General features: G+C 50.8%; 2 protein-coding genes across 2 annotated transcripts; one reads left to right on the plus strand and one right to left on the minus strand.

Annotated features, from left to right (window-relative positions):
• Positions 1-1,468: 1,468 nt before the first annotated feature.
• Positions 1,469-9,161, plus strand: LOC137151580 (caspase-7-like). Its single transcript, XM_067545853.1, has 4 exons — positions 1,469-1,667; positions 3,013-3,185; positions 7,143-7,272; positions 8,707-9,161. Exons 1-4 carry the CDS (start codon positions 1,469-1,471, stop codon positions 8,952-8,954), a joined length of 750 nt encoding a protein of 249 aa, XP_067401954.1. The 3' UTR covers positions 8,955-9,161.
• Positions 9,162-12,164: 3,003 nt separating this feature from the next.
• Positions 12,165-20,702, minus strand: TGOLN2 (trans-golgi network protein 2). The gene is made up of 4 exons (XM_067545800.1): positions 20,532-20,702; positions 19,623-20,332; positions 16,564-16,647; positions 12,165-15,712 (listed from the first exon to the last, which is right to left on the minus strand). Exons 1-4 carry the CDS (start codon positions 20,683-20,685, stop codon positions 15,707-15,709), a joined length of 954 nt encoding a protein of 317 aa, XP_067401901.1. The 5' UTR covers positions 20,686-20,702; the 3' UTR covers positions 12,165-15,706.
• Positions 20,703-20,947: the final 245 nt, after the last annotated feature.

Below are 20,947 nucleotides of genomic sequence, written 5' to 3' on the forward strand. Positions count from 1 at the left end.
GGTTATCCGATTTCATTTTTTTTTAAAGTTTCTAACCCTCCTGGTCTCCCCAAACACAAAACGCTCGAATGCACAACTCAAGTACTCCCTACCGGCTCAGCAAGCAACCGCAAGGAACCCAGATTTCAATGGACTTTTAAAGCCAGTCTCACGGGCCTGGCTCATGGTTTGTGGACGCGGGGGGCTGGCGATAGTGAAAGAAGAGCAGAGAGCGAGCACATGCTGAGAAAAGGGGGAACCCTGATCCCAAAACAGAGGCAGTCCCCCAACATCCTTTCCTCAGCCAAAGGAGTCAAACGTGATTATTATTTAAGTCCAGCTGGAAGCCTGTGAAATAATTTCTGAGCTGGCTGAATCCCAGCAGAGCCTGAGCGGGGTGGGGGGAGCCAGGCCCAGCTGACAGAGGGGTGCAAAAGGAGAGTTTGCAAAATCCAGAGGGTTCACAACCGTGTCTCATTTTAGCTTAACCTCTGCCCTCCCTTCTCCCCGAATTAAATGGGGAGCAGAGGTGTATTGAAGAGTTTTGCCCCCTCTGAGGTCTAAGTGGATACACATCGCCCTCTCCATGGCTCAGGCTGATCATTCCTTCCTTTACGCATCACTCATAATGCCTCTCTGCTTCTTACTCACAATGCCTGGGGCCGTGCCACACCCACACGTAAAGCCTACCACGCGGCGCCCAGTTAAGTCAACCTGGTACTGAACTGCAGCAAGACAAAGGGGCCCCCTAAGGTTTCAGTCCCATGCCATCCCCTGCCCCAGGTGAAGTGGCAGGGCCCCGCCTCCCCACTTCCAGAGAGGCACTGCCCCCTCCCTCCTTGGAAAGGCCACGGGGGACTTCCCTCCCCCCAGAGGCAAGGGTGACAGCAGAGGGGTCCCTGCTGGTTCCACAAGCATCCAGGGCATCTCTCCTGGGGGGCAGGTTTGCTGCACTCTCTGTCTCACACTGAGCCCTCTGCTGGGTGGTGTTGGTAGGCCGGCCCCCCCACAGCAGGGAGTGTTAAGACCATGGGGTGTTTCAACTGCTCAGCACTTGTTTCAGGCTGGTGGCAGACTCAGGCAGACAACCCTGCTTTAGCTACACTTGCTACCTATTGTCAAGCTTTCCTTCGCAAACCCGAGGGTGAGGAACTTAGTCGTAACTTTTTATTTATGCCAAAAGCTAGGATGTCCTCCCCTGACTCCAGGAGCTGGAGCTCGGCTCCAGTCCACAGCCCCATTATCTATGTTAATAGCTTAGTCCGGCGGGAGCTGACACGTTAACTGAGAGCTGTAGGGATGGCAGTGGACTGGGAAGGACAGGCGTGTTTGCACTGAGTCACCCCAGGGAGCAGGATATGCTTTTCTAGGAATACTCCACCCTGGCTGAACAAGAAGTCAGATATCACAGGTGGAGGGAACCGATCACTCCTGCTGACGCTTATGTGCAGCCAGTCTCACCTGAGCGCTGCCTGAGGGATTTCCCAGCATGTCTGTGCAGGAGAGAAAGAGCCGGGCTGTCATAATTGTCAATTGTGAGTTCCACAGCGGAGCTGAGTCGCTGGCACCCAGGAAAGGGGCGAAGAGAGAAGCAGACAAGCTGTTTAAAGCATTATCCAGGCTCAAGTATGCAGTGAAGTTGTACTATGACCAGACAGCCAAGGAAATAGAGGAGATCTACCGGCAAGGTACGTGTCCCCGGCTTTGCTGCTGGCAGTGTGTGAAGCTGTGTGTTGGGACAGGTGGATGGATGACTGGGATTTGCCTTACGTTTGTTGCAATTTGGAACATCCGTTGTGCACAGTGGTGATTACTCACTGCTCCCGTCTTAGGTTGGCATATCCCAGGCAGCACACACCACCCACAACCCCCCAGCCTGTAGGGAGAGTATATTGATAAACCTTCCCCTTGCTTGGTCTGGCTCTCCCGAGAGAGGCAGCTGAGAAGGACATCTCGAAGAGGAGGAGAGGGACCAAAGAGGGGGTAGGGGAGAACCCTAGACCTCAAGGTCAGAAAGAACCATTAGGCTCACCTACCCCAGGGGTGTCCAACCTGTAGCGTGTGAGCATGTGTCCCTCAAGGGTGACCAGGTTAAGGCACAAAGGTCAAGTCTGGATGGAAAATGAGCTCCCAGCAAGTCCACGTAGGAGGATTTGAGTCAGCATCATTGCTACAGGTGGGAGGCACCGTCTCCTCAACTACCTCCTGGTGGGGCCGCAGGGAACAGCTGGCCCTGCCCTGCCCTGCCCTGCTGGCAACCCGCTGCATCACGGGAGAGATTAGACCAGGCCTGGCTGTTGCTTTGCCTGCCTCCGTGACAGGCTGCAGGATCCCAGAGACAGCAGGACAGGAGCTTGGCTGGTTGTGTCTGCACCTAAGGGAACTCCTTGCTGAGGATGGTTCCCCTTCCCATACAGGCCAGGAGGAAGGAAAAGGAGGAGATACTGAGAACTAACAACAGGGTGAAGCTCCCTGATTCTCTGCCCCAGCCAGTTTAGAGCAGCCTTGAGGCTGCTCTGGGTTGTGCCAGCTACTCTGGTTCCCAAGGGATCATTATATGCCATGTGGGGAGAACCCAAGCCAAGAGCATTCCAGCCACTGCCTCACCCTGCCTCCGACACCCCCTTCCTCCAGGCTGAAAAAGTGCCTGGCCTCCTGCATCATAGCAGCCACAGAGTCTCTTCCAGGGAATCCTGCATTACTCCAGGTGGCGCTTGGGCAGATCTTTTAGAAAAAGATGCCCACTCGTGTTTTAGAGACCCCAAGTAATGGAGGACCCACCACACCCCTAGATAAGTCGTCCCAGGGGCCCACCAGCACCCCCGCTGTTCATGTGTCATCTCCACTCTGAGAGCATCTAACTTCAGTGTCCAACCACTGGATCTTGCCTGGCCTTGGTCAAAGAGCCATCTGCTATCAGAGCTCTGAGTGACGGGTACCAGCGCGGCAAAGGACTGAGCTGCTCATGGTACCAGACGGCCAAGAGCAGAGTAGAGTATCTGGCTGTAGGGCTGCCCTAACATGTCTTTGCAGAGAGCCGGGAAGAGCACGGGGATTGCTTTGTTAGCATTCTGTCCAGCCACGGCGAGGAGGGGGCCATATTCAGCTCCGAGGGAGAACTGGTCAAGCTGACAAGTATTTTCCAGATGTTATCACCACGCATGTGCCCAGGACTAGCTGGAAAGCCCAAGATCTTCTTCATACAGGTAATATAGGAACCAGCAGCCCGGATGAGACCCGAGGTTCGTCTCGCCCAGTGTTCTGTCTCGAGAAGCACCAGTGCTTCAGAGGGAGGGTTAAGAGCCCCTGAGCAGCCGATGGGGGATACTCTGCCCTCCACATTAAATCTCATCCTGGTCTCTACTAGTTTACAACAGCTCTGGATATTCGTGTTAGCCATATAAATGTCCAGTTCCTTTTCGAATTTCACTAAGTTCTAGGCCTCAATGATGTCATGTGACTGTGAGTTCCACAGGCTAATCGCGAGCTGTCTGGAGGTAACAAACATGTGGGTTACCATCGCCGCTGCCTCATCATGGTGGAAAGAGCAGGATTTCCTAGTAACCTAGAGAGTGAAGAAGGTGTCTCTTTGCCAGTGATGCTACCTCACCAGCTAGGCTTAGTGATCCATCAAACAGCTCCCTGGTGAATGGCCAATGGACGGCTTTAGTGGAAGTGTAGGACAGAGTCTTGGCTAATTCCCCTCTTCTGACAGCGTAATTTCCATCTTACCTGAATTCACCCGGAGCCAGGAATTCTTCATCCTGGTGCTGATCTACAGGCATTACAGCTTCCTGGAGCCGCTTCGGGTTGCATCTGTGAACAAGGAGATAAGCAGCCAGGTGTCACTGACATATTGTTAGCAGCAGGTGTCTCCACCTAGTATCCTGTAGACATTGATGAGCGAGAAAGACAGGATAGATCCTGGCTGGATGGGCCCCCCTGACCCCCACACTCTTTGGGTCCTGTTGGAGGGGAATAATTGGAGTGGAGAGCTGTGGTTAAATCACATCAGTTACTGAGCTGAAAGCATCAGTGAGATCTAGTGATACAAGCACAGAGAGGAAGGGTAAAGTTTTCAAGAGAGTCCAAGAGGCTCTTCAGTGAAAGTCCCGTTTTCAGAAATGACCATCCCCATGGAACCTGGGACAATATCAGTTTCGAAAATGGGACTTAAGTGACTTAGAAAAATCTCTCTCACGGCCTTGGTCCATTTGTCACTTAGGGCTAGCAGGTGGTCTCTGTGCTCTGCATAAACTCCCTGGTCTGCAGTCTGTTTGCCAGGAGTGGGAAGCTGGCGTCTCCTGCATTGGCTGTGTGTTCGGAGGACTAACACTGCATTATTCAGGGAGACTGTCAGGTTTCCCCACTTTGAAAGGGGCAATGATTTCTGTTTACCTACTGGAACCAAAAGGGAAGTTTACAGAGGCTAAAAGTAAGTAACCAACTGGAACTGGTCCAGGGCACCAGGACTAGTGAGTCACCCCTTCCGCAACACGTCATGGGATCATCCATGAACTCAATGGTTCAAGACATGAAGCCATGCTCTGGGACAGCTACAGCTACAGCTCCCTCTAGCACCAGGCAGGGCCATCTGTTCTGTAATATCTGAGCAGAGCTCCGCTCAGGGCATCACCAACACCACTTCTAACAGGATGGCTTTTTGGAATTGGGGGGAGGGGGGTTTCTCCCATCCACACATGAGCCTGAGGCAACCTTGCTTAGCTAATCCGGGGGTTCCTGTGAGCTCAGAGCCGGAGTATTAAAGCATGCAGCATTTTAGTATATGATGTTTTCCCTCCCCAAAACTCTGGGAGAAATAATCACTCCCTGGGGGGTTTCTGTAATAAGCGGACTTGGAGGGAGAGGAACTCAGGAACAAAGTGCTGAGAGGGGACAGAGGGGACCAAGGAACCCAACCCCGGGTTCAGATCCCACCTCAAGCGAGAATCAGGGTAGCCAGCAGTCTCGTCCCACCTTTTGCACATCACTGAGTCCCTGCCCTGTTCTGCGTGACAGGCCAGCTCAGCTCGAGCGGCACCCAGGCTGGAGGAGCAGAGGGGGGAACCGGTCATGGTTGAGGGGCACTGGGGACTGCCCGGCGCGATAGAGAGTCCGTAGCAGAGTGCGCACTCAGGGGAGCCGCGTGCTCACCATTCAGCACAAACGGGGGCAGCACCCGGCCATCGCCTGCGTGACCAGTGCCTTTCCTAGCCCCCCAGCTCACTTGCACTTTCAAACAGCGCAGCGGGCCGCCTCACGGGTCAAAACCAGGTCAGTCAACCTGCGTGGACCTGCCCGACGGCAACGCCCCGGCCTGACATAAGTCGGGCAGCCCCGGTTACTAAGACTCACCCAGCAGTGAATAGCGCAGGTGGCTGCGGGTCCGGGCTGTCTGCAGCGTCTCTGCTGCAGAACGGTCCTGGCAGGTGTCCACTGCCTTCAGAGGAATAACTGCATATGTTTTCTGCTGTGAGCCAGCCCATTCCGGCTCGCCTTAATCCAACAGAGTCCTGGCAGCAGGCTAGCCCCGTACTCCCACACGCACATGCCCCTTGCCTACCCAGGCTTGCAGTGAGCCAGCTTCTTGCACTGGGGTTTATTGGAAGTCAGCTTGAGAATGATGTGTTTGTTTGTTTGTACAGCACCTAGCGCCATCGGAACTGAGCAGAACCCCTGGGCACCACCCCAGTGTTATAATCATTTTTTATGCATAATAATAATAGACTGGTCCAGAGAGAATTTGGTGCCCCAGGAGGGGAGGTGCAGGTTGCAGTACACAGACTCTGCCGTCCGTGCTGCCCAGTAAGACTGTAATGCTAGCAGCAACAGTCCTATTTATTGATAGGCCAGGTACCAGACAGACAGCTGCAAGACAAGCCCCCTCCCCCCATACGGCCCCTGCCCACAGGCCTTATTCCAGCCCTGGGACGCCCCTCACCTGAGACTGGCATTATAGGACTCGTGTAGACACACATCCCACTAGATAATGAATTGAGACACGACACATCACATAGGGGCCACGTAACCAGGGCTCACCTCATGGGGCATCCGACTCTCCTACTGCTTCAGTTTCCCTTCTCCCACAAGGAAAAGAGACCACCAACCCTTCAGCTTTGTGGTTATCCTCCCCAGCTGGGGACCAGGATCATTATGTCCATTCTGGGCTCAGGGATCTATTTCCAGTCAGCTTTGTAGTCTTGGCTGGTGGACAGACCCACCCCAAGCCCCTGTAGGAACCTCACACAACCTTCCTACTCCCTGAAGCATCCCCCTCAGCTTGACCTGTCCTTTATATCTCCCAGCAGGCCTGGGTCTGAGTCACCTGCTGCCTTCCTCTGCCCCCTGGACTCATTCCCTTCACCTGGGGAGGCGGGTGAAGATTAGCACAGGCCCAGCTGAACCACAGCTCTCTTAAAGGACTAGTTCCCCTGTAACCGGCCACCAAACAGGCCTGGGGTGTTCATGAATCTCCCTCAATACAACCCTGCGGGATCAAAGGCAGAGTCCGGCTACTTTGCACACAGAGCGGGCGGAAGCAGGCTGGCGTCTCTTTCTGAGGGCTGGCCGTGCAGATCAGAGCCTAGACAGACGTAGTCCCTGCCCCAAGGAGCTTGCAGACTAGACAGATGGGTAATAAATGTACAGCACCAGCTCCCAGGTCGTGCACAGCAGGGCTCTGCTCCGAGGAAGGTGGATCAGTGGCATTTTCCAGGCTGAGTCTCCTTTGATTAGCCTCTGCCCACACAGGTCCTGGAACTAAGGGGGGGGGCCCCGCACCCCCTGGCTGGAAGTGGTTTCCATCATACGCAGGGTTTACAGTTCGGTTCAATGGGTCTCAGCCCCACCACCGTACAAATTGTTCCAGCCCCCCGGCCTGCCCGTACTGCTTCCACCATTAGGTCTGCCAGGAGGGGTTGGCATGTGGGGCGCTACGCCGGCCTTGGAGGGGAAGCAGGGACAGAGGGGACCCTGGAGCTGTGGGGAGGGGCAGATGATGGGGGAGGTCTCAGGCCCGGAGGGAGTCGGAGGGGGAGATGGCTGGAGGCTCTGGGTTCTAGGCCTGTGGCAGGGGAAGGCGATGGAGGGGGGCTCAGGCCGGAGGGGATATCAGTGGGATGAAGAGCACGCACCACAGCTGACGGCAGCACTTGTGTTTCCAGGCCTGCCGCGGGAAAGCGCGGGATCCGGGCGTGGGGCTGCAGACGGACAGCGCCGGGCCCCCCGCAGACAACGTCTCGCCCTTTCTCTCCATCCCTGACAGCACGACCGTGATGTTCGCCTGCAGCCCGGGTGAGTGAGAGCAGAGATGGCCCGAGGCAGGGGGGCTGTAAGGGGCTGTCACCCCAGGGGCGATTCTGCTGCTTCAGGTCTAAGGCCCTTCTGGCCCATCTGTGCTGCACCAGCCATTCCCTTCGGACAGCGGCCGCGGAGCAGAACTCCCGCCGAACGGGGATCACTCTCGGCCCCAGCGACCAGTTTGGTTCTGTATTTCCGGCGCCGGAGTCAACAGCTGCCCCCTTTCGCAGTGTTCGGGGAGAGGCGCGCTGAACTCCTTGTCTTAGTTCGACGCGGAGGAGGTGGGAAGAACCCCGCCACAATGGCAAGCCACACGCTCGTCGGGAAACAGAGTCCAGTCTGGTCCCGGGATCCGTGTGGATACAGGCTCAGGGATCCGCGTAGACTCGACAGCCCGTGGTCCACAGAGCGCCTCCACTCCCCCCGCCCAGGGATCCCCCAGGGGGATGTATCGACAGCGACACCTCGCGGCACAACTTTCTGGGGGGAAACTGCGCAACCAGTGGGGCCTGATGTGGGGTCTGATGGGGGAGGCCATGACAGTAGCTGCACGGCCGCTTTACGTGCTGCTTCCCCACGCTGGCCGCGAAGGCAAGGATTGCATTTGGAGGTGGGGGAAACAGAGGTGGCGGCCACAGAAAAAAGGAGGGAGCGGCTGTTCCTTCCCTTCACACCCCCCGGCTCCCATGGGGACCCCTCAACCCCAGGGTTTCCTCAGTTGGTGAATGCTCCCCCCTCCTGGGGCACAGCTGCCCTGCTGAGCAGAGTGGGTATAGCACACCCCTGTTCCCCCGCCTGCCCTGCACCTCTGGAGGGGAAGGAAGGCGACATTTTTTGATGCCGGTTAATTTAAACTGAAAACTGCAGGTCTCCGTGACATGGTGCTGGAAAGACCTGAGCCCAGGCGACAGGAGGGCTCATCTTCCAGCACCAGTGCAATGCACCACTGCTAGCAAACAGGTGCAGCAGTTTCTACTTAGCTGGTAAGCTCTTTGAGGCAGGGGCGGGCTGTATGCTTGGTGTTTGTACAGCGCCTGGCACAATGGGGTCCTGTTCTGTGACTGCACAGCCCCGGAGAAATTTGGAAGTGTCCCAGGAGATTATTGGAGCTTGGCCTCTTCTCCCACAGTTCCCTTGGGCTTTTAAAATCTGTGGGATAGGTACCCAGAGGGCATTGCTGCTGAACTAGTTCAGCCGAGCCCAGGTCTGGACATGGGCCTGGCACACTTCAGGATAGCACCAATCCACCAGTGCAGTTACAAACGAGGCCATCCTGTATCGTAGACGGGGCCATGGAAACACCGGAGTGGGTCAGCAGGTCGCCTCACTGCCACCAGCCCGGCAGCTGCGGCAGTATTTGAATGAAGCAGCCACCCTGGGAATTTATACTCGCGAGAGATGACCATGTCCTTTCTCTGGTATTTTCAGGCTATGGCGCTTTCCTAAATCCCCTGGGCTCCATGTTTCTCCAGACCTTGCTGGAGTTCCTGGAAGGAGATGAGCGGCATCTTGAACTTACACGCCTAATGACCCGCATCAACTGGAAAGTTGCGTTTCACTGCGAAGCCAAAGGGAGGGAGTACGAAGGGTGCAAGGAAATGCCCTGCTTTATCACCAACATGGTGCGCGAGGTTTATCCATTCTCCACCCAAACCAAAGAGACAGGCGGCATGTGAAAGCTCGGGTCTCGCTGGAGGGAGCTACCAGCTGCTTTCCAACTCTTTCAGGAGCGCTGCGCGTGACCCAGGCCTCAAGAGAGCATTTCTGTCCTGAACAGCTTACCAAGTCCATGGAACAAGGACTTTTGTGTTGTCTGGGCAAATACAGGGCTGTACACCTCTCCAGTGCTAGATGAATAATAAAAATAACATTGCACTATTATTTAAAACACATTCTAGAGCGTGAGCGGTTTGATTCCGGCCCAGCTTGCAGCTGCACCACGGTTAAAGTCGCCGCAGCCTGTGTACAACTAAATTTTCAAACCTCTAAAATCCACAGATTCAAGCAGATCAGTTTGAAAATTGGTGACCCAGTCCAAGGCCCAACGTAGAGTACGCAGAGTAAATTTGGGTTTATTTGGTTAAGAAATTCCTGAGGTACGGGCCACCCACCTGTTTTGTACTCGTTCAACTTTAATTTTTGTATTTATTTTTTTGGCAGAGGTAGCAAAAAATCCACAGGCTGAATGCCTCCTTTGAAAGCTAGTATCTGGTACTAAGAATAAGTTAAAAAAACCCACAACCAACCTATTAATAAAAGGTTTTATTCCTTTTCTCCAGTGTGGTCTCTGCCTGCCAGCTAGCAGCAACCCCTCCCCGCAGCACGAGGGGCCCTTGGACTCTCTGGAAATTGGTCTTGATTTTGCATTGTGACAGGCACAGAGAAACCGGCAACTTTCATTAAGAGCTGGATAAGGTGCTGTGATGATCCCAGTTCCTCTTGGCATTCAAGAACGGGGAGAGGTAAAGGTGGGACGCGGCGGTGCGGGTGATGTGTCACTTTTGCTCTGCGTCACGGGAAGTAAACTCTCCCATTCCAGAAGGGGCGGAGGAACTCAGGGTTCTGCTGAGCCTCTGAACCTTAACATGTATGCATGTGTGGATCAAAGCTTTCAGCGCATGCTTATCAGTTATGTCTGTGTCAAAATCCCAAGTGCCTCCGTGCAACCCCAGGGCTGCCGGTTGGGGCTGGCTGAGTTTCTCAGAACACGGTTGGGCCCTCAATGACTTACATTCCAGTTACCAGGCCCCAGACAAGTTCCTCAGGAGTTTGGCACTATATGGCTGAGTGAGCATGTGCAACATTTTCTTTCTCCCTTAACTTTGAGTTGTTCCTGTGACACTAGATGTGCTCCCCAGCCACAAATACAATATAAAGTTTATGGGAATAAGGCTCCCTGTCCCAGATTTTCTTTGGTTTTATACCCAAAGGCTCCCCAGAAAATTAGGCCATCAGCTCGCAGTGGACAAGGTGATTCCCAACCAAACATAGTATTTTTACTCGAATATTCTGCTCCAGCTTTATTTTCCCCACACTAAGCTAAGGTGTGTAGTCAGGCCACAGATCAGCAGTATCCTCTTCCCGGCTAGCAGCCATCTACTATGACCCTGGAACACCTGATCAAGTCTTTCTGAACTGCGCTAGTTACAGCTCAGATTGTAGACAAACTGGATCAAAGTGCAAATGGTTTGGTTTGCGCTGGAGATTAGCGAGTTGATAAGAGGGAAAGGAGCTCCTGGTTAAAGTGAGTTTGCTTCTTCTTTATTGCAGGAAGCTGGTGATTAGCTTATGCAAATAGAAACCCAATAAAAAAGCCGAAGGTCAACACTTTCACCCAAGCTCCCTGCACCCTCCCTCTGATGCTCAGGGTGGTCTTAGCTCACAGTTTAGCAGGAAGGGCCACCGTTGGTATGTACATCCCGCTTTAGGGTGCATGCCCCAAGCCTGGTTTAGGTTGCACCCCTATGGTTATGGGAACCCCCCCATATAAATTGTAGAGCACAAGAACCATATAGAGAGGAGAGTGGGTTCACAACTTTGGTGGTCTTCACACTCCACGTCCAGCTCTTGGGTTGCCTTGGGGGGTTCCTTGGATTCACAGTGGAAGCCATCTTCCATCTCAGCTTGGCTAAACACCCCCTTTCAAAACGGTGACCTATTACACCCCTTCCTCCCAAAACCTCTGACAGCCAAGCTCCAAACTCTGCCCCGGAACTAGCATGCCGCCTTCTGCCAGCACTCACACCAGCTGCACCGAGACAAGGCTGGGCACCCTGTCTGTCTGCTGCCAGGCATCCTCACCACTTCTCTTTTGCCATGGCTGTAAGCAGAGTTCCTCCACAGCCCTGGGCAGCTCCTTTCCCTCTTCTGAGCACCTGCTCTCCGTTTTCTCAAACCCTTTCCAGCAGCTTCCCCCCTTTTCACTCCCTTTCTAACATGGCAGCCTCCCCCCCCCGCCATGCCATTCTTTGCATCTCGGCCCTACTGCTCTCAGTTGCCCTGTTCTTACAATTCTCCTTCCTACACCCTGGCTACCTTGCCGGTGCAGGAGCTGGCAGAAGCATGCAGCTACATGGTAGTCAGAAAGGCTTTGCTGCCAAAGTATTAACAAGGAGGCTCCGTCTCCATGAGCACAGTCAAAGAGGTGAAGCAGTTCAGTCTGTTCTCACAGCTTTGTGGGGAGGCTGCACCAGGAACCAGTGCAGATGGGTTGTGGGATATAGAACTGGGTTACCCCATAATTCTTGGCAGCGTTCACCTGGACCTGCACTGCATTATGGGAAAGCCGCCCCAGCCAGAACGAAAATTGATATGGAAGGAGAGCACCTTCTGACTAACATCAGTTGGGTGTGCCATCCATCAAAGCACCATCATTCCAGAGATGGAGCCAACACCACAAGTCTTGTCTTGTGTAGCTCTGCTGTACACTCTGATGCAACTAGCCTAGTCCCCACTAGAAGTAAATGTGTTTAAGGTAAACTCTGTCCAGCCCTGCTCTGCCCCAGCCAGGCTCACGTGTAGTTTAAATTCTAGTGCATTACTGAGTTTGAGGTAAAAAAATCTGGGATTATTGGGTTAAATAGGCCAACAGTTGACTCACCCGAGGTCAAAGACTGAGAATCTGTTGGACTGGGTTTTATTTTCTACTCAGCAGGCAGTTGGGACTGGCAAGACGATACTGATTTTGCACAGTGCTAGGAGAATGCTATAAATTAAACAACCTTAATGAAGTGTTCACAAGCAACATCTGGTCTGTTACAGGCAGTAGGTGGATAGGGAATCCAACTGCCTCCTTACAAGGGGCAGATCTAGCATAGTACTCAGACAATACAGTAACCCAACCTGCATTGCTGTTCTGAGGTTTGAAATGAGACAGGCAGTAAACAGAAAGGTGAAATTACATTTCTTTATTGTGTCCATTTATTGACTTCACCACACAGAAAAGTACAAAGGATTATAAAATTTTGATTCTTCAAAGCGAGCCTCATTTTGCTGCAAAAGAAACCAAACAACTCAAAGTCAAACTGGGAAAGTGGCTGACCTGACATTTGGCAAGAAATGTATCCAGCAGACTTCATTAGTTTGAAATTTGTACTGTATCTGAATACAGCAGAAATTATTTGGACCTTGACCTGTTTGAGACTTGTAGAATATCTTACATAAAGTTTAATACCACAGAAATCAACGAAACATGGAGATCATTCCCAGAGATTTCACACAGTTAGAGAATTACTGTTATTAGAAATAACATACACTCAAATTTAGAATATAGCAGGAAGGAACTATGTTTGAATCCTTCATCAATAGCCTTGGCATGGAAATGTACAGAACTGCATTGTATTTGAAGAGCTGCTTCCACAAATATGAACAGCACAGTGGCTGCAGATATCTACATTTAGAGCTGTCATATAAATACTGATTCCTCCTAACCACATATGGTGTTTATAGTGCCCTCTGAATTTTGCACTTACTGTGCCTTATGCATTTCTGTTGAGTGAGACCACATGCCAGTCACGTGGCAAACTGCTGACAACTGGAAAATACTCCTACATACAAATTATGTACATTCTTGTTAGTCTTATAGAAGTATAGGAACTATCCCTTTATCCTGGTTCTCTTTGCATCTACCAGATTGTACAGCAGACAGTACCATACACAGAAGGACAGACAGAAGGGCCCTTGCTTTCACAGATCCTCATTAGTCCAAGTCCGCAGGAAAATTTAGGAGGCTGCATTTCCAAATCAAAACAGAATGTTTTATTTTAATCTGAAAACCTTTCAGTTGAAGAGGCTGAAATAAGGAGGCCCCCAGATTCTGTGACAAACAGGTTTGGTACAAATCCTTCCAAAATGTTTTCTCATTCAAAGTGGGGCAAAGCAGGTAAAAAATAAAAACAGGAATTCCCAGGAAAGCAGGCAGGTGTGGCTAAGAATTATACCATTTATTAGGTCTTCAAGTTTTTTCCTCTATCATAAACAGACATGAAATTGCAGCCTCAAATTCTGCACCCCTTAAATAAATGGGCCATAGAACACAGCACTGCAGGCTTCATAAAACATGTTATACGTTATCTTTAAAATAAATAGCATAGTTATGTTGCACAAAAGTTCCCTTCCTCTGAGAAGGTGAATTTCCTTCAGAGATTACAGGACCTGTTTATCCATCTCCTGAGAGTAGGATGCTTCTCCTCTCACCTCCCAAAAAGAGCTCTTTTGAGGACCTCCCATATCAGAGTTCAGTAAAACCATCTCTCTTAGGGAAAGCTTCCAAATAAATTTAAACAAATATATTATTCTCACCCCCCTCAACTCCAAACACCACCCACCCACCCACACTTCTGCTCATGTCTTTCAGGAAAAGTAAGTTGCTTTGGTTTGTTCCTTTTTAAATAAGTTAAGCTCTGCATGCACATCCTCCTTCTTTCTATGTGGAAAATGAAACTGAAATATTAGCCATGGCTTTGTATGCAGACGTGGAGATTTCTTAGCCCAGATGCAGTCTTAAGTATTACTGCAGTCTATCAGTGTTACTGCAGGTCAGCAAATGACGTAGACAAGGAGGAAGAGACCAGGTAACAGGCAGGTTTGCTTCATCAACCATTTTTATAACATGCCAAGAGAAGTAATCCAACTACTAAGCAGCCACTTGCCCAAGGTTCTTCCCTGTGCCTCAGTCAGCTGACAAGCGCATTTTGAAATGAGGGTGTAGCTCTTCACATCCCACATCTGTTCCAGGCTTAGATATATATTCAGAGTTTCCTCCTATACTGTTGTGTTGTGACATTTTTTTTTAAAAACCTCAGAGCCAATAAAGAAATCAGCCAGACAAAAGAACAAGCCATCCAACATATACAGGTTCTCCAAACATACCTTGTAGAACATAATTATGAAAATAGAGACAGGATTACACAGAGGGCCTCATTCAATACTTTTCCTCAGCTTTATACTCAGAAAAATAAGCAACACCAGTAGGCACCAGCCCCTGCTTTATTCAAGGAATCTAAGAGCTCCACCACAACGAGGTAACCAGCTCTGCATGGAGCACTTGGTTATAAGTACACTGAACTAAATAAAAGCACAGCTCAAAGCTGAGGAAGGCCAGAGCCAAAGGAAGAGGAGAGGGGAGCATCTTGTAGATGATTCTGCAGGAAGATATTCTATTATACCAAGCAAATCCTTGGCAATTCAGGCATGAAATGCTGTCATCATCTGTGCTACGCACCGAGAGTCAACAGCCATCCATGCCCTATTTCCACTCTCAGATACCCTCTCCACCCTTTGACAAAGGAGCAAGAAAATGGACCACCCGGACTAAGTGGGAATTGAAACTTTTAGGTCCAATTTATGCAAGAACAATTGATCTAAGCTCCGTATCAACAAGAGAGTCCATTCAGTGCTATGTTGGATGGGCTATGTTGGAAATTCAGGGCTTGAAGACATACTTGTGGGAAGGGGGTATGAACTACATGTGAGTGTTGACGCTGTTTTCTTCCACCTGAACATTGCCGTATTCATGTGACAGTTTTAGGAGGGAGGCGGCAAGGGTTACACAGGCAAAGCTCATTAAGACTTTGCCATGGAGGTTTGGCCCAGAGCTTCATACACACTCCTTGCATTCTTTCACAGCATCAACTCTCTAAATATTTCACCACCTTTAGTGCAATCATCTGAACTCCGGGGACGACATCAGGAAAAACAGATCATTGGCAAGTTTGCTAGAACATTTAAGGTAGACAAGCAACATTGAAAGGGCCAGGGGATTGCAGATTCCACCGACATCTCCAAAGAGGTGCATTAAGAGACAATCAGATGTTAACATCCACCATTGTCTTCATCACAGAGAACGAAGAACTGATTAAATAAGAGTCCTTGGCAAAACCGTTTCTGAACTAGTGCAAACAATCATGCTGTGAACTTTAGAGTCCAAATATAATGGACAGAAGAGGGTAATGTTCGTATGTCAGCTACTAGACCAAGCATGCTGGTTATAAAGACTGCTCCATGAATCTAGAGAGAGAGAATCAGAAGGCTCATTCACAGCAAGCAGCTCTCTCCTAAACAGAGACCCGTGTGCCCATACAGCAAAAGGTAAATTCCATATTGTTTGGACACAAAAAATTCTGCCACTTTGTATGTCTTCCCTTGGCTTTCCTGACATCACAGTATGGAAGCAAGAGACCAGAGCTGGAAACTAGCTCATCATCAGGCAGCCGGGAGGGGGAAAAAATAGAGACCGAGGAGTTAATGTGACCAAAGTACAGGTGCAAAACTAAAAGCACTTCTCTTCTTCCCACACTCCAAGACCTGGGTATTGCAGTAGCGCTGGAAGGATTCAGAGGTGTTCTATTGGGAATCAAGGCTTCCTTGCATCTTCATTTTCAGTAGTCCTTACCCGAGACAGCAGCGTGCAGGAATTTCTGGGGACAGTTTAGATCTGAAAACAAAAAGGAGAAAGGTGCTCAGGGCAGCTCTGCTCCCCTCCTGTGAGCTGGGACAGCTCTTCTGCTTCTTCCCCCTCCCCACAGCATGAGCCAGTAGAGAGCCCTTGGAGCTGCCCCCACGCCTGCCTGGAAGGAGGAGAGGGGACTAGGGACCAAACCCCAGCCTGGGAGAAGGAGGTGAAAAACCCCAGGAGCAGAGGTGAGACTGGATGGGAGAACCAATGGGAGGCCTGGAAGCCTCCAGGATTCTGTGGGCCAGATCCTCAGCTGGTGTACGCTGCTGATTTACATCAACTGGGAAATCAGGCTCTTTGCCATGGGGCCCACAAACCCAACTGTCATCACAGATACTTCCCTTCAGAGACAGCATGATGAAAACAAGAGAATTTAAATGGATGGAACAAAAGTTTTGGAGCTAGTGCTACATTCTAGGTTTCTCTGATTGGGGCTTTTTACCCATTTGGAACCACTAATGGTGCTAATTTCCCCCCTACTCAGAAAGGGAAATAACTCGTGTTCGTGCTTCACCCTCACAGCAAACATTCTTTGACCCCTTCCCTAGCATCCTTGCTCAGACTCCACTTGTCTGCATAAGCCTCGTCAGACTAGCTGCAAAAATCTCCTTGCCAAGGCTGACTTCCCATCAGCTTCATGACTGGCCCTGGTGAGGTGGGGTCCAGGTGCTACCCTTACTTCTCAGCCGGCAGAGCACAAAGCAACATGCGGCAATGACTCGTTCCCCACTTTTCCTGGCTATTGCCAAAGGATGGTCGAGTTCATTTTCAAGCCCTGCCTATCTGATGTGCTGTTAAATCAAGACCCAGGTTGGTTTTATTGGTCTTACCTTTTGATCCAGTCTCTGATATTCACTGGATTTGGGCCGCCGGGCTAGTTTTGATCGTTTTCCTTCCAGAGCAAAAGCAATGATCTTTGGAGACAGAAAGAGAAGAAATAAATCAGCAAGCACAGCACATCCTGAGTGGTTAACACATTTTATGGTGGTTGCAAATAGCTGATGCAGAACTATAGGCATTATAAGTATTCTCTTTTCCCACTTCAGGGACAGATATTCTGCTCGTTTTCCACTCCCATAGCAATGAGCCATCTTACCTGACCAAAGCCCATTCCCTACCAACTTCAACCTCAAATGTCATGTGGTTTCTACAGATTTCTTCTACTTCAAAAATACTACAAAAATGTGAATGTCTGTATAAGAACAGTTAAAAGATCTAGTTTCTTCACTTGTGCCATGTATTCCTTTTTCTATCATCATCCCATGATATTTGTAATTCTCCTAAATTCACACTCTTTGTTGTGGACAAGGAGCTTTTCATAAGCTGCTTCAAAAAAATTCATGTCCCAATAATTAATTTCATTTACCATAAATATCACGGTAAATTAAGTTAATTTTCTGCTTTTGTATTACTCAGTGTAAACCTGCTCTAGAACAATCCACAAACTATGCAGAGTCAAAACTCACTTTCCAGGGATTAGTTTTACTAACAAAGAAAATGATAAAGTGCTTATTTGCTGCTCAGGTTTTCCCCCCAGGATTGGCAGCTCCTAGATTTCCAGGATTGCCTAACTGACACCAGAGGTCTGGTCACTCTCCAAAGAGCCTCACTCACGTTTATCATCTGTGGTGTGATGACATGCCACATCCAATGAGTCAGCAGGACCCACTTACCAATGTGTTGCCAAGTCTCACAAGTCTTGCAATATGATTTTCTTTAATGGAGTCATATTACATGAGAATCTCAGTGTTGATTTTAAACGAAAAAGTAATTTTCTAACCATGGTTATGGTGAAAAGCTTGAAAACATGAAGCTAAAAGGTTCTCACATACCAGAAAGCAAATAAGAACCCAAGATTTGTTTTTTAAAATAATGACTTGAACGTTAATCTTGTTATTTTTGAATGGTTAAGGTTGACAATAATGCATCTTCCATGAGGACCAACGTCATCTGCTCACCAAAGGAGTTCACAGAACACTGCCAGCCAATTACACTAACAGTTACAGCCAGTACCACGCTTTATACAATTTCTCTTTACTCCCTATGGCCCCATTTCACTTGCACTGCTTCCCAATACGATTTACAGAAACATGCACAAAAGTGAACACAAGTCGCTAGGTTATGGGACATGGATTCCCTTAAAAAAAAAAAAAAGATTGCTTTTTAATTTGTTGTTTTCACCTTTCCACGCCGTTTTGCACATTTTCCTAGAAGACACGTTAAGTGTGCATGGATGATGCAAGTCAAGTGGGGTACCTGAGAGGCAATAGCTAGGTTGTTGGAATAATTCTTCTGTTAAGCTAGCACTTTCTACAACAGGGGTTAGGTCGGTTTAACTACGTCTCTCAGGGGTGTGGATTTTTCACACCCCATAAGAGACATAGCTATGCTGATGTAAGTTTTCAGTAAATTGTAATAGTGTTTTGAATGCAATTTATTTCTTGGAATTTAGAACACAGAGAGCACCCACCTGGTACTGTAAGTGCCTTTGACACTATTTATGACCACCACTGGCAAACCTGACAGCAAAATGCCCCACACAACCCAACGGGCAGGATGTTTGTTCCCCACTAAAACTCCATTCACCATAATCAAGTCACCCCCTTCAGGTGCCAACCTCTTTGGCCGCCCAGGGAAACAGGATATCAGATAGAGGCGTAAGTGAAATACTGTAACATGTCTGGTGTCTCCTTGCTGTGAGTCAAACAGAAACTGAAAACAACATCGAAGCAAATGTCTAGTGGCCTTCTACACCAGGCCTGGAGCTTCAGGTTGGAAACAAACCCTGCAGTCTGCCCTGATGGATCAACATCTCCACTCCTCTCTGAATGAGCCCCTTTCCTATACCACGTTTCTCCTAGCAGGCGCTCCCTGAACCAGACACCTCAATTTAAGGTTACTGCTTTCTGCACAGACAATAAGGAAATGCAAATAGGATTTAAAGATCTTCAGCTTTTCTAAGGCCTTGTCTACACAAGCACCTATGCCAGCAAAAATTTTGTCACTCAGGGGTGTGAAAAAACAACCCCAACCAACGTAAGTTTTGTCGGCATAAGCGCTTGCGTAGCCGCATTATGTTGACGAGACAGAGCTCACTTACCAACATAATAAATCAATCAAAACAAGCGGCGGTACCGATGTTGCTGGAAAATGCTCTGCCACTGACATAGCATTGTAATAAGCAAAACTTACATCACTGGGGGTGGTGTTTTTTTCACACCCCTGAGTGACAAAAGTTTGTGCCAACCTGAAGCAACCCTAACGCACTGTGAGCACTATGCAGTAAACAGCAGTCCAGCCTCCTATTCGGCCACTTCTCAGCATCTAAAGGAAATTTCCTACAGTGTTAAAGAGAAGAGGAGCAGTCAACAGGAAAACCATCTTCATTGTTACTTCTCTGATTCCTTGCCACCACAGTTCCACATCTCCCAGCTGGAGATAACCACCAAGACTAAGATTACATGGTTTTCACATAGACTTATGACTCTGCCCTGGGTATAACACACTCACTGCTCACCCCAACAGGACCTGAGAGTTAGACAAAACGGCAAGTTAGTGTTTTTTGACCTACTGACTTCATCAGCAAATTAAGAGTCTAAACAACAGAAAAGCCTAAGCTAGGTCAGTGCATTGGAAAGTTTACCTCCGCCTCAATCTGAAGCACCAACCTACAGACAGGGAAAGGAGGAGCCCGAGTAACAAAACGCTTCGGGAACTTTGATGTTTTAGATAAAAAAATTCAAGTCCCTTCCTGGCAGCAAGAAAAGGAAACAACAATTTCCGGCTTGTGACTGCACTAGCCTAAGTGCAAAGAAACACCCTCTCCATCGGCTCTCTCTGATTAAGCCCTGAAACAAACATGGCCCATCCCACATCCAGAAGAGCTCACCTTCCGTTTGTTATGATAAGCGATGTACAAGGCAGCAACGATAATGGCTGTGGTCACCAGGTAGGCAAAGAAGTGGCTATTCTCGGATTCGTTTTTGGGGGGAGCAGCGGGGGCACTCTCATCTCTCCCCTCGCCAGCTCGAGCAGCTTCATCCATCTCCTCTTCACCAGAGTGGTTGCCAGGGCCCACCTTTGGATCATTTGCTGGCCCATCATCGTCGGCTGTCTCCTCTGTGGGCTCCTGGGCCTTGGCGGGTGCCTCCTTTCCCGGCTCCGGGGCCTTGGGGGCTCCCTCTTCCGCCGGCTCCGGGGCCTTGGGGGCTGCCTCCTTTCCCGGCTCCGGGGCCTTGGGGGCTGCCTCCTTTCCCGGCTCCGGGGCCTTGGGGGCTGCCTCTTCCGCTGTCTCCGGGGCCTTGGGGGCTGCCTCCTTTCCCGGCTCCGGGGCCTTGGGGGCTGCCTCTTCCGCTGTCTCCGGGGCCTTGGGGGCTGCCTCTTCCGGTGTCTCCGGGGCCTTGGGGGCTGCCTCTTCCGGTGTCTCCGGGGCCTTGGGGGCTGCCTCGTTTGCCGGCTCGGGGGCTGCCTCGTTTGCCGGCTCGGGGGCTGCCTCGTTTGCCGGCTCGGGGGCTGCCTCGTTTGCCGGCTTGAGAGGTGTCTCCTCCGCCGGCTCCTGTGTGGGCGTCGGGCTGGTGGGGGGTTCCTGAGGGACTGGATCTGCAAAAATAGCCAACACCCCCGAGATCAGGGCTGCTGTTCGCAGGGGAAACACGAGACAGTGAACGAACACACAGCTCCCTCCCCGCCCGCCCGCTTAACCAACGGCGCCCGACCGACCGACCGACCGACGGACAGACGGACGGGGCCACGGGCGAGTGGATGAGACAAGCCCCGGCACCCCCCGCAGGAGCGCTACCTCTCCTCTCCCCTCCCCCGCCGCCTTCCTCCGCAGCGAACGCGCCCGGCCCCCGGAGTGTCTCATCCGCCGCCGAGCCCGGGCTCCCGAGCAGCGCCGCCGTCAGCAGCAGCAGCAGCAGCAGCAGCATCGCCCAACGCGCCGCCGCCGCCATGCTGAGCGCCAGCGGTTCCTTCCGCTTCCGGGAGCTGCGGAGCCGGGGCCGGCCGGGCACGGGAAACCGAAACACGCACTTCCGGCGCCTCCTGCAGCGCGCGGGCGGGGCGGGGCTGGGCGGGGCGAAGGTCTCGCGCGGGATTGGTGGCCGAAAAGGAGAGGCTGGGGGAGGGGCGGGGTTTTGGAGGAACCAGGGGGTGTAGTGGGGGTGTTTGGAGGAACGGGGGGTGTTTCTGAAGGGGTGTAGTGGGGGTGTTTGG

Source organism: Emydura macquarii, unplaced genomic scaffold, assembly GCF_026122565.2.
Source record: "Emydura macquarii macquarii isolate MOO-44397 ecotype Brisbane River unplaced genomic scaffold, CSIRO-AGI_Emac_v2 contig_1110, whole genome shotgun sequence".
Taxonomy (NCBI): domain Eukaryota; kingdom Metazoa; phylum Chordata; order Testudines; family Chelidae; genus Emydura; species Emydura macquarii.

What these genes read in the sequence shown, in the direction of transcription:
- LOC137151580 (XM_067545853.1), top strand. Translation starts at nt 1,469, where the DNA reads ATGTCTGTGCAGGAGAGAAAGAGCCGGGCTGTCATAATTGTCAATTGT. An exon ending in CCAAGATCTTCTTCATACAG is followed by an intron (nt 3,186 to 7,142) that starts GTAATATAGGAA and finishes TTGTGTTTCCAG; the next exon opens with GCCTGCCGCGGGAAAGCGCG. An exon ending in GATGTTCGCCTGCAGCCCGG is followed by an intron (nt 7,273 to 8,706) that starts GTGAGTGAGAGC and finishes TGGTATTTTCAG; the next exon opens with GCTATGGCGCTTTCCTAAAT.
- TGOLN2 (XM_067545800.1), bottom strand. Translation starts at nt 20,685, where the DNA reads ATGGCGGCGGCGGCGCGTTGGGCGATGCTGCTGCTGCTGCTGCTGCTG. An exon ending in CGGGGGAGGGGAGAGGAGAG is followed by an intron (nt 20,333 to 20,531) that starts GTAGCGCTCCTG and finishes CTATTTTTGCAG; the next exon opens with ATCCAGTCCCTCAGGAACCC. An exon ending in CTTATCATAACAAACGGAAG is followed by an intron (nt 16,648 to 19,622) that starts GTGAGCTCTTCT and finishes CTGTCTCCAAAG; the next exon opens with ATCATTGCTTTTGCTCTGGA.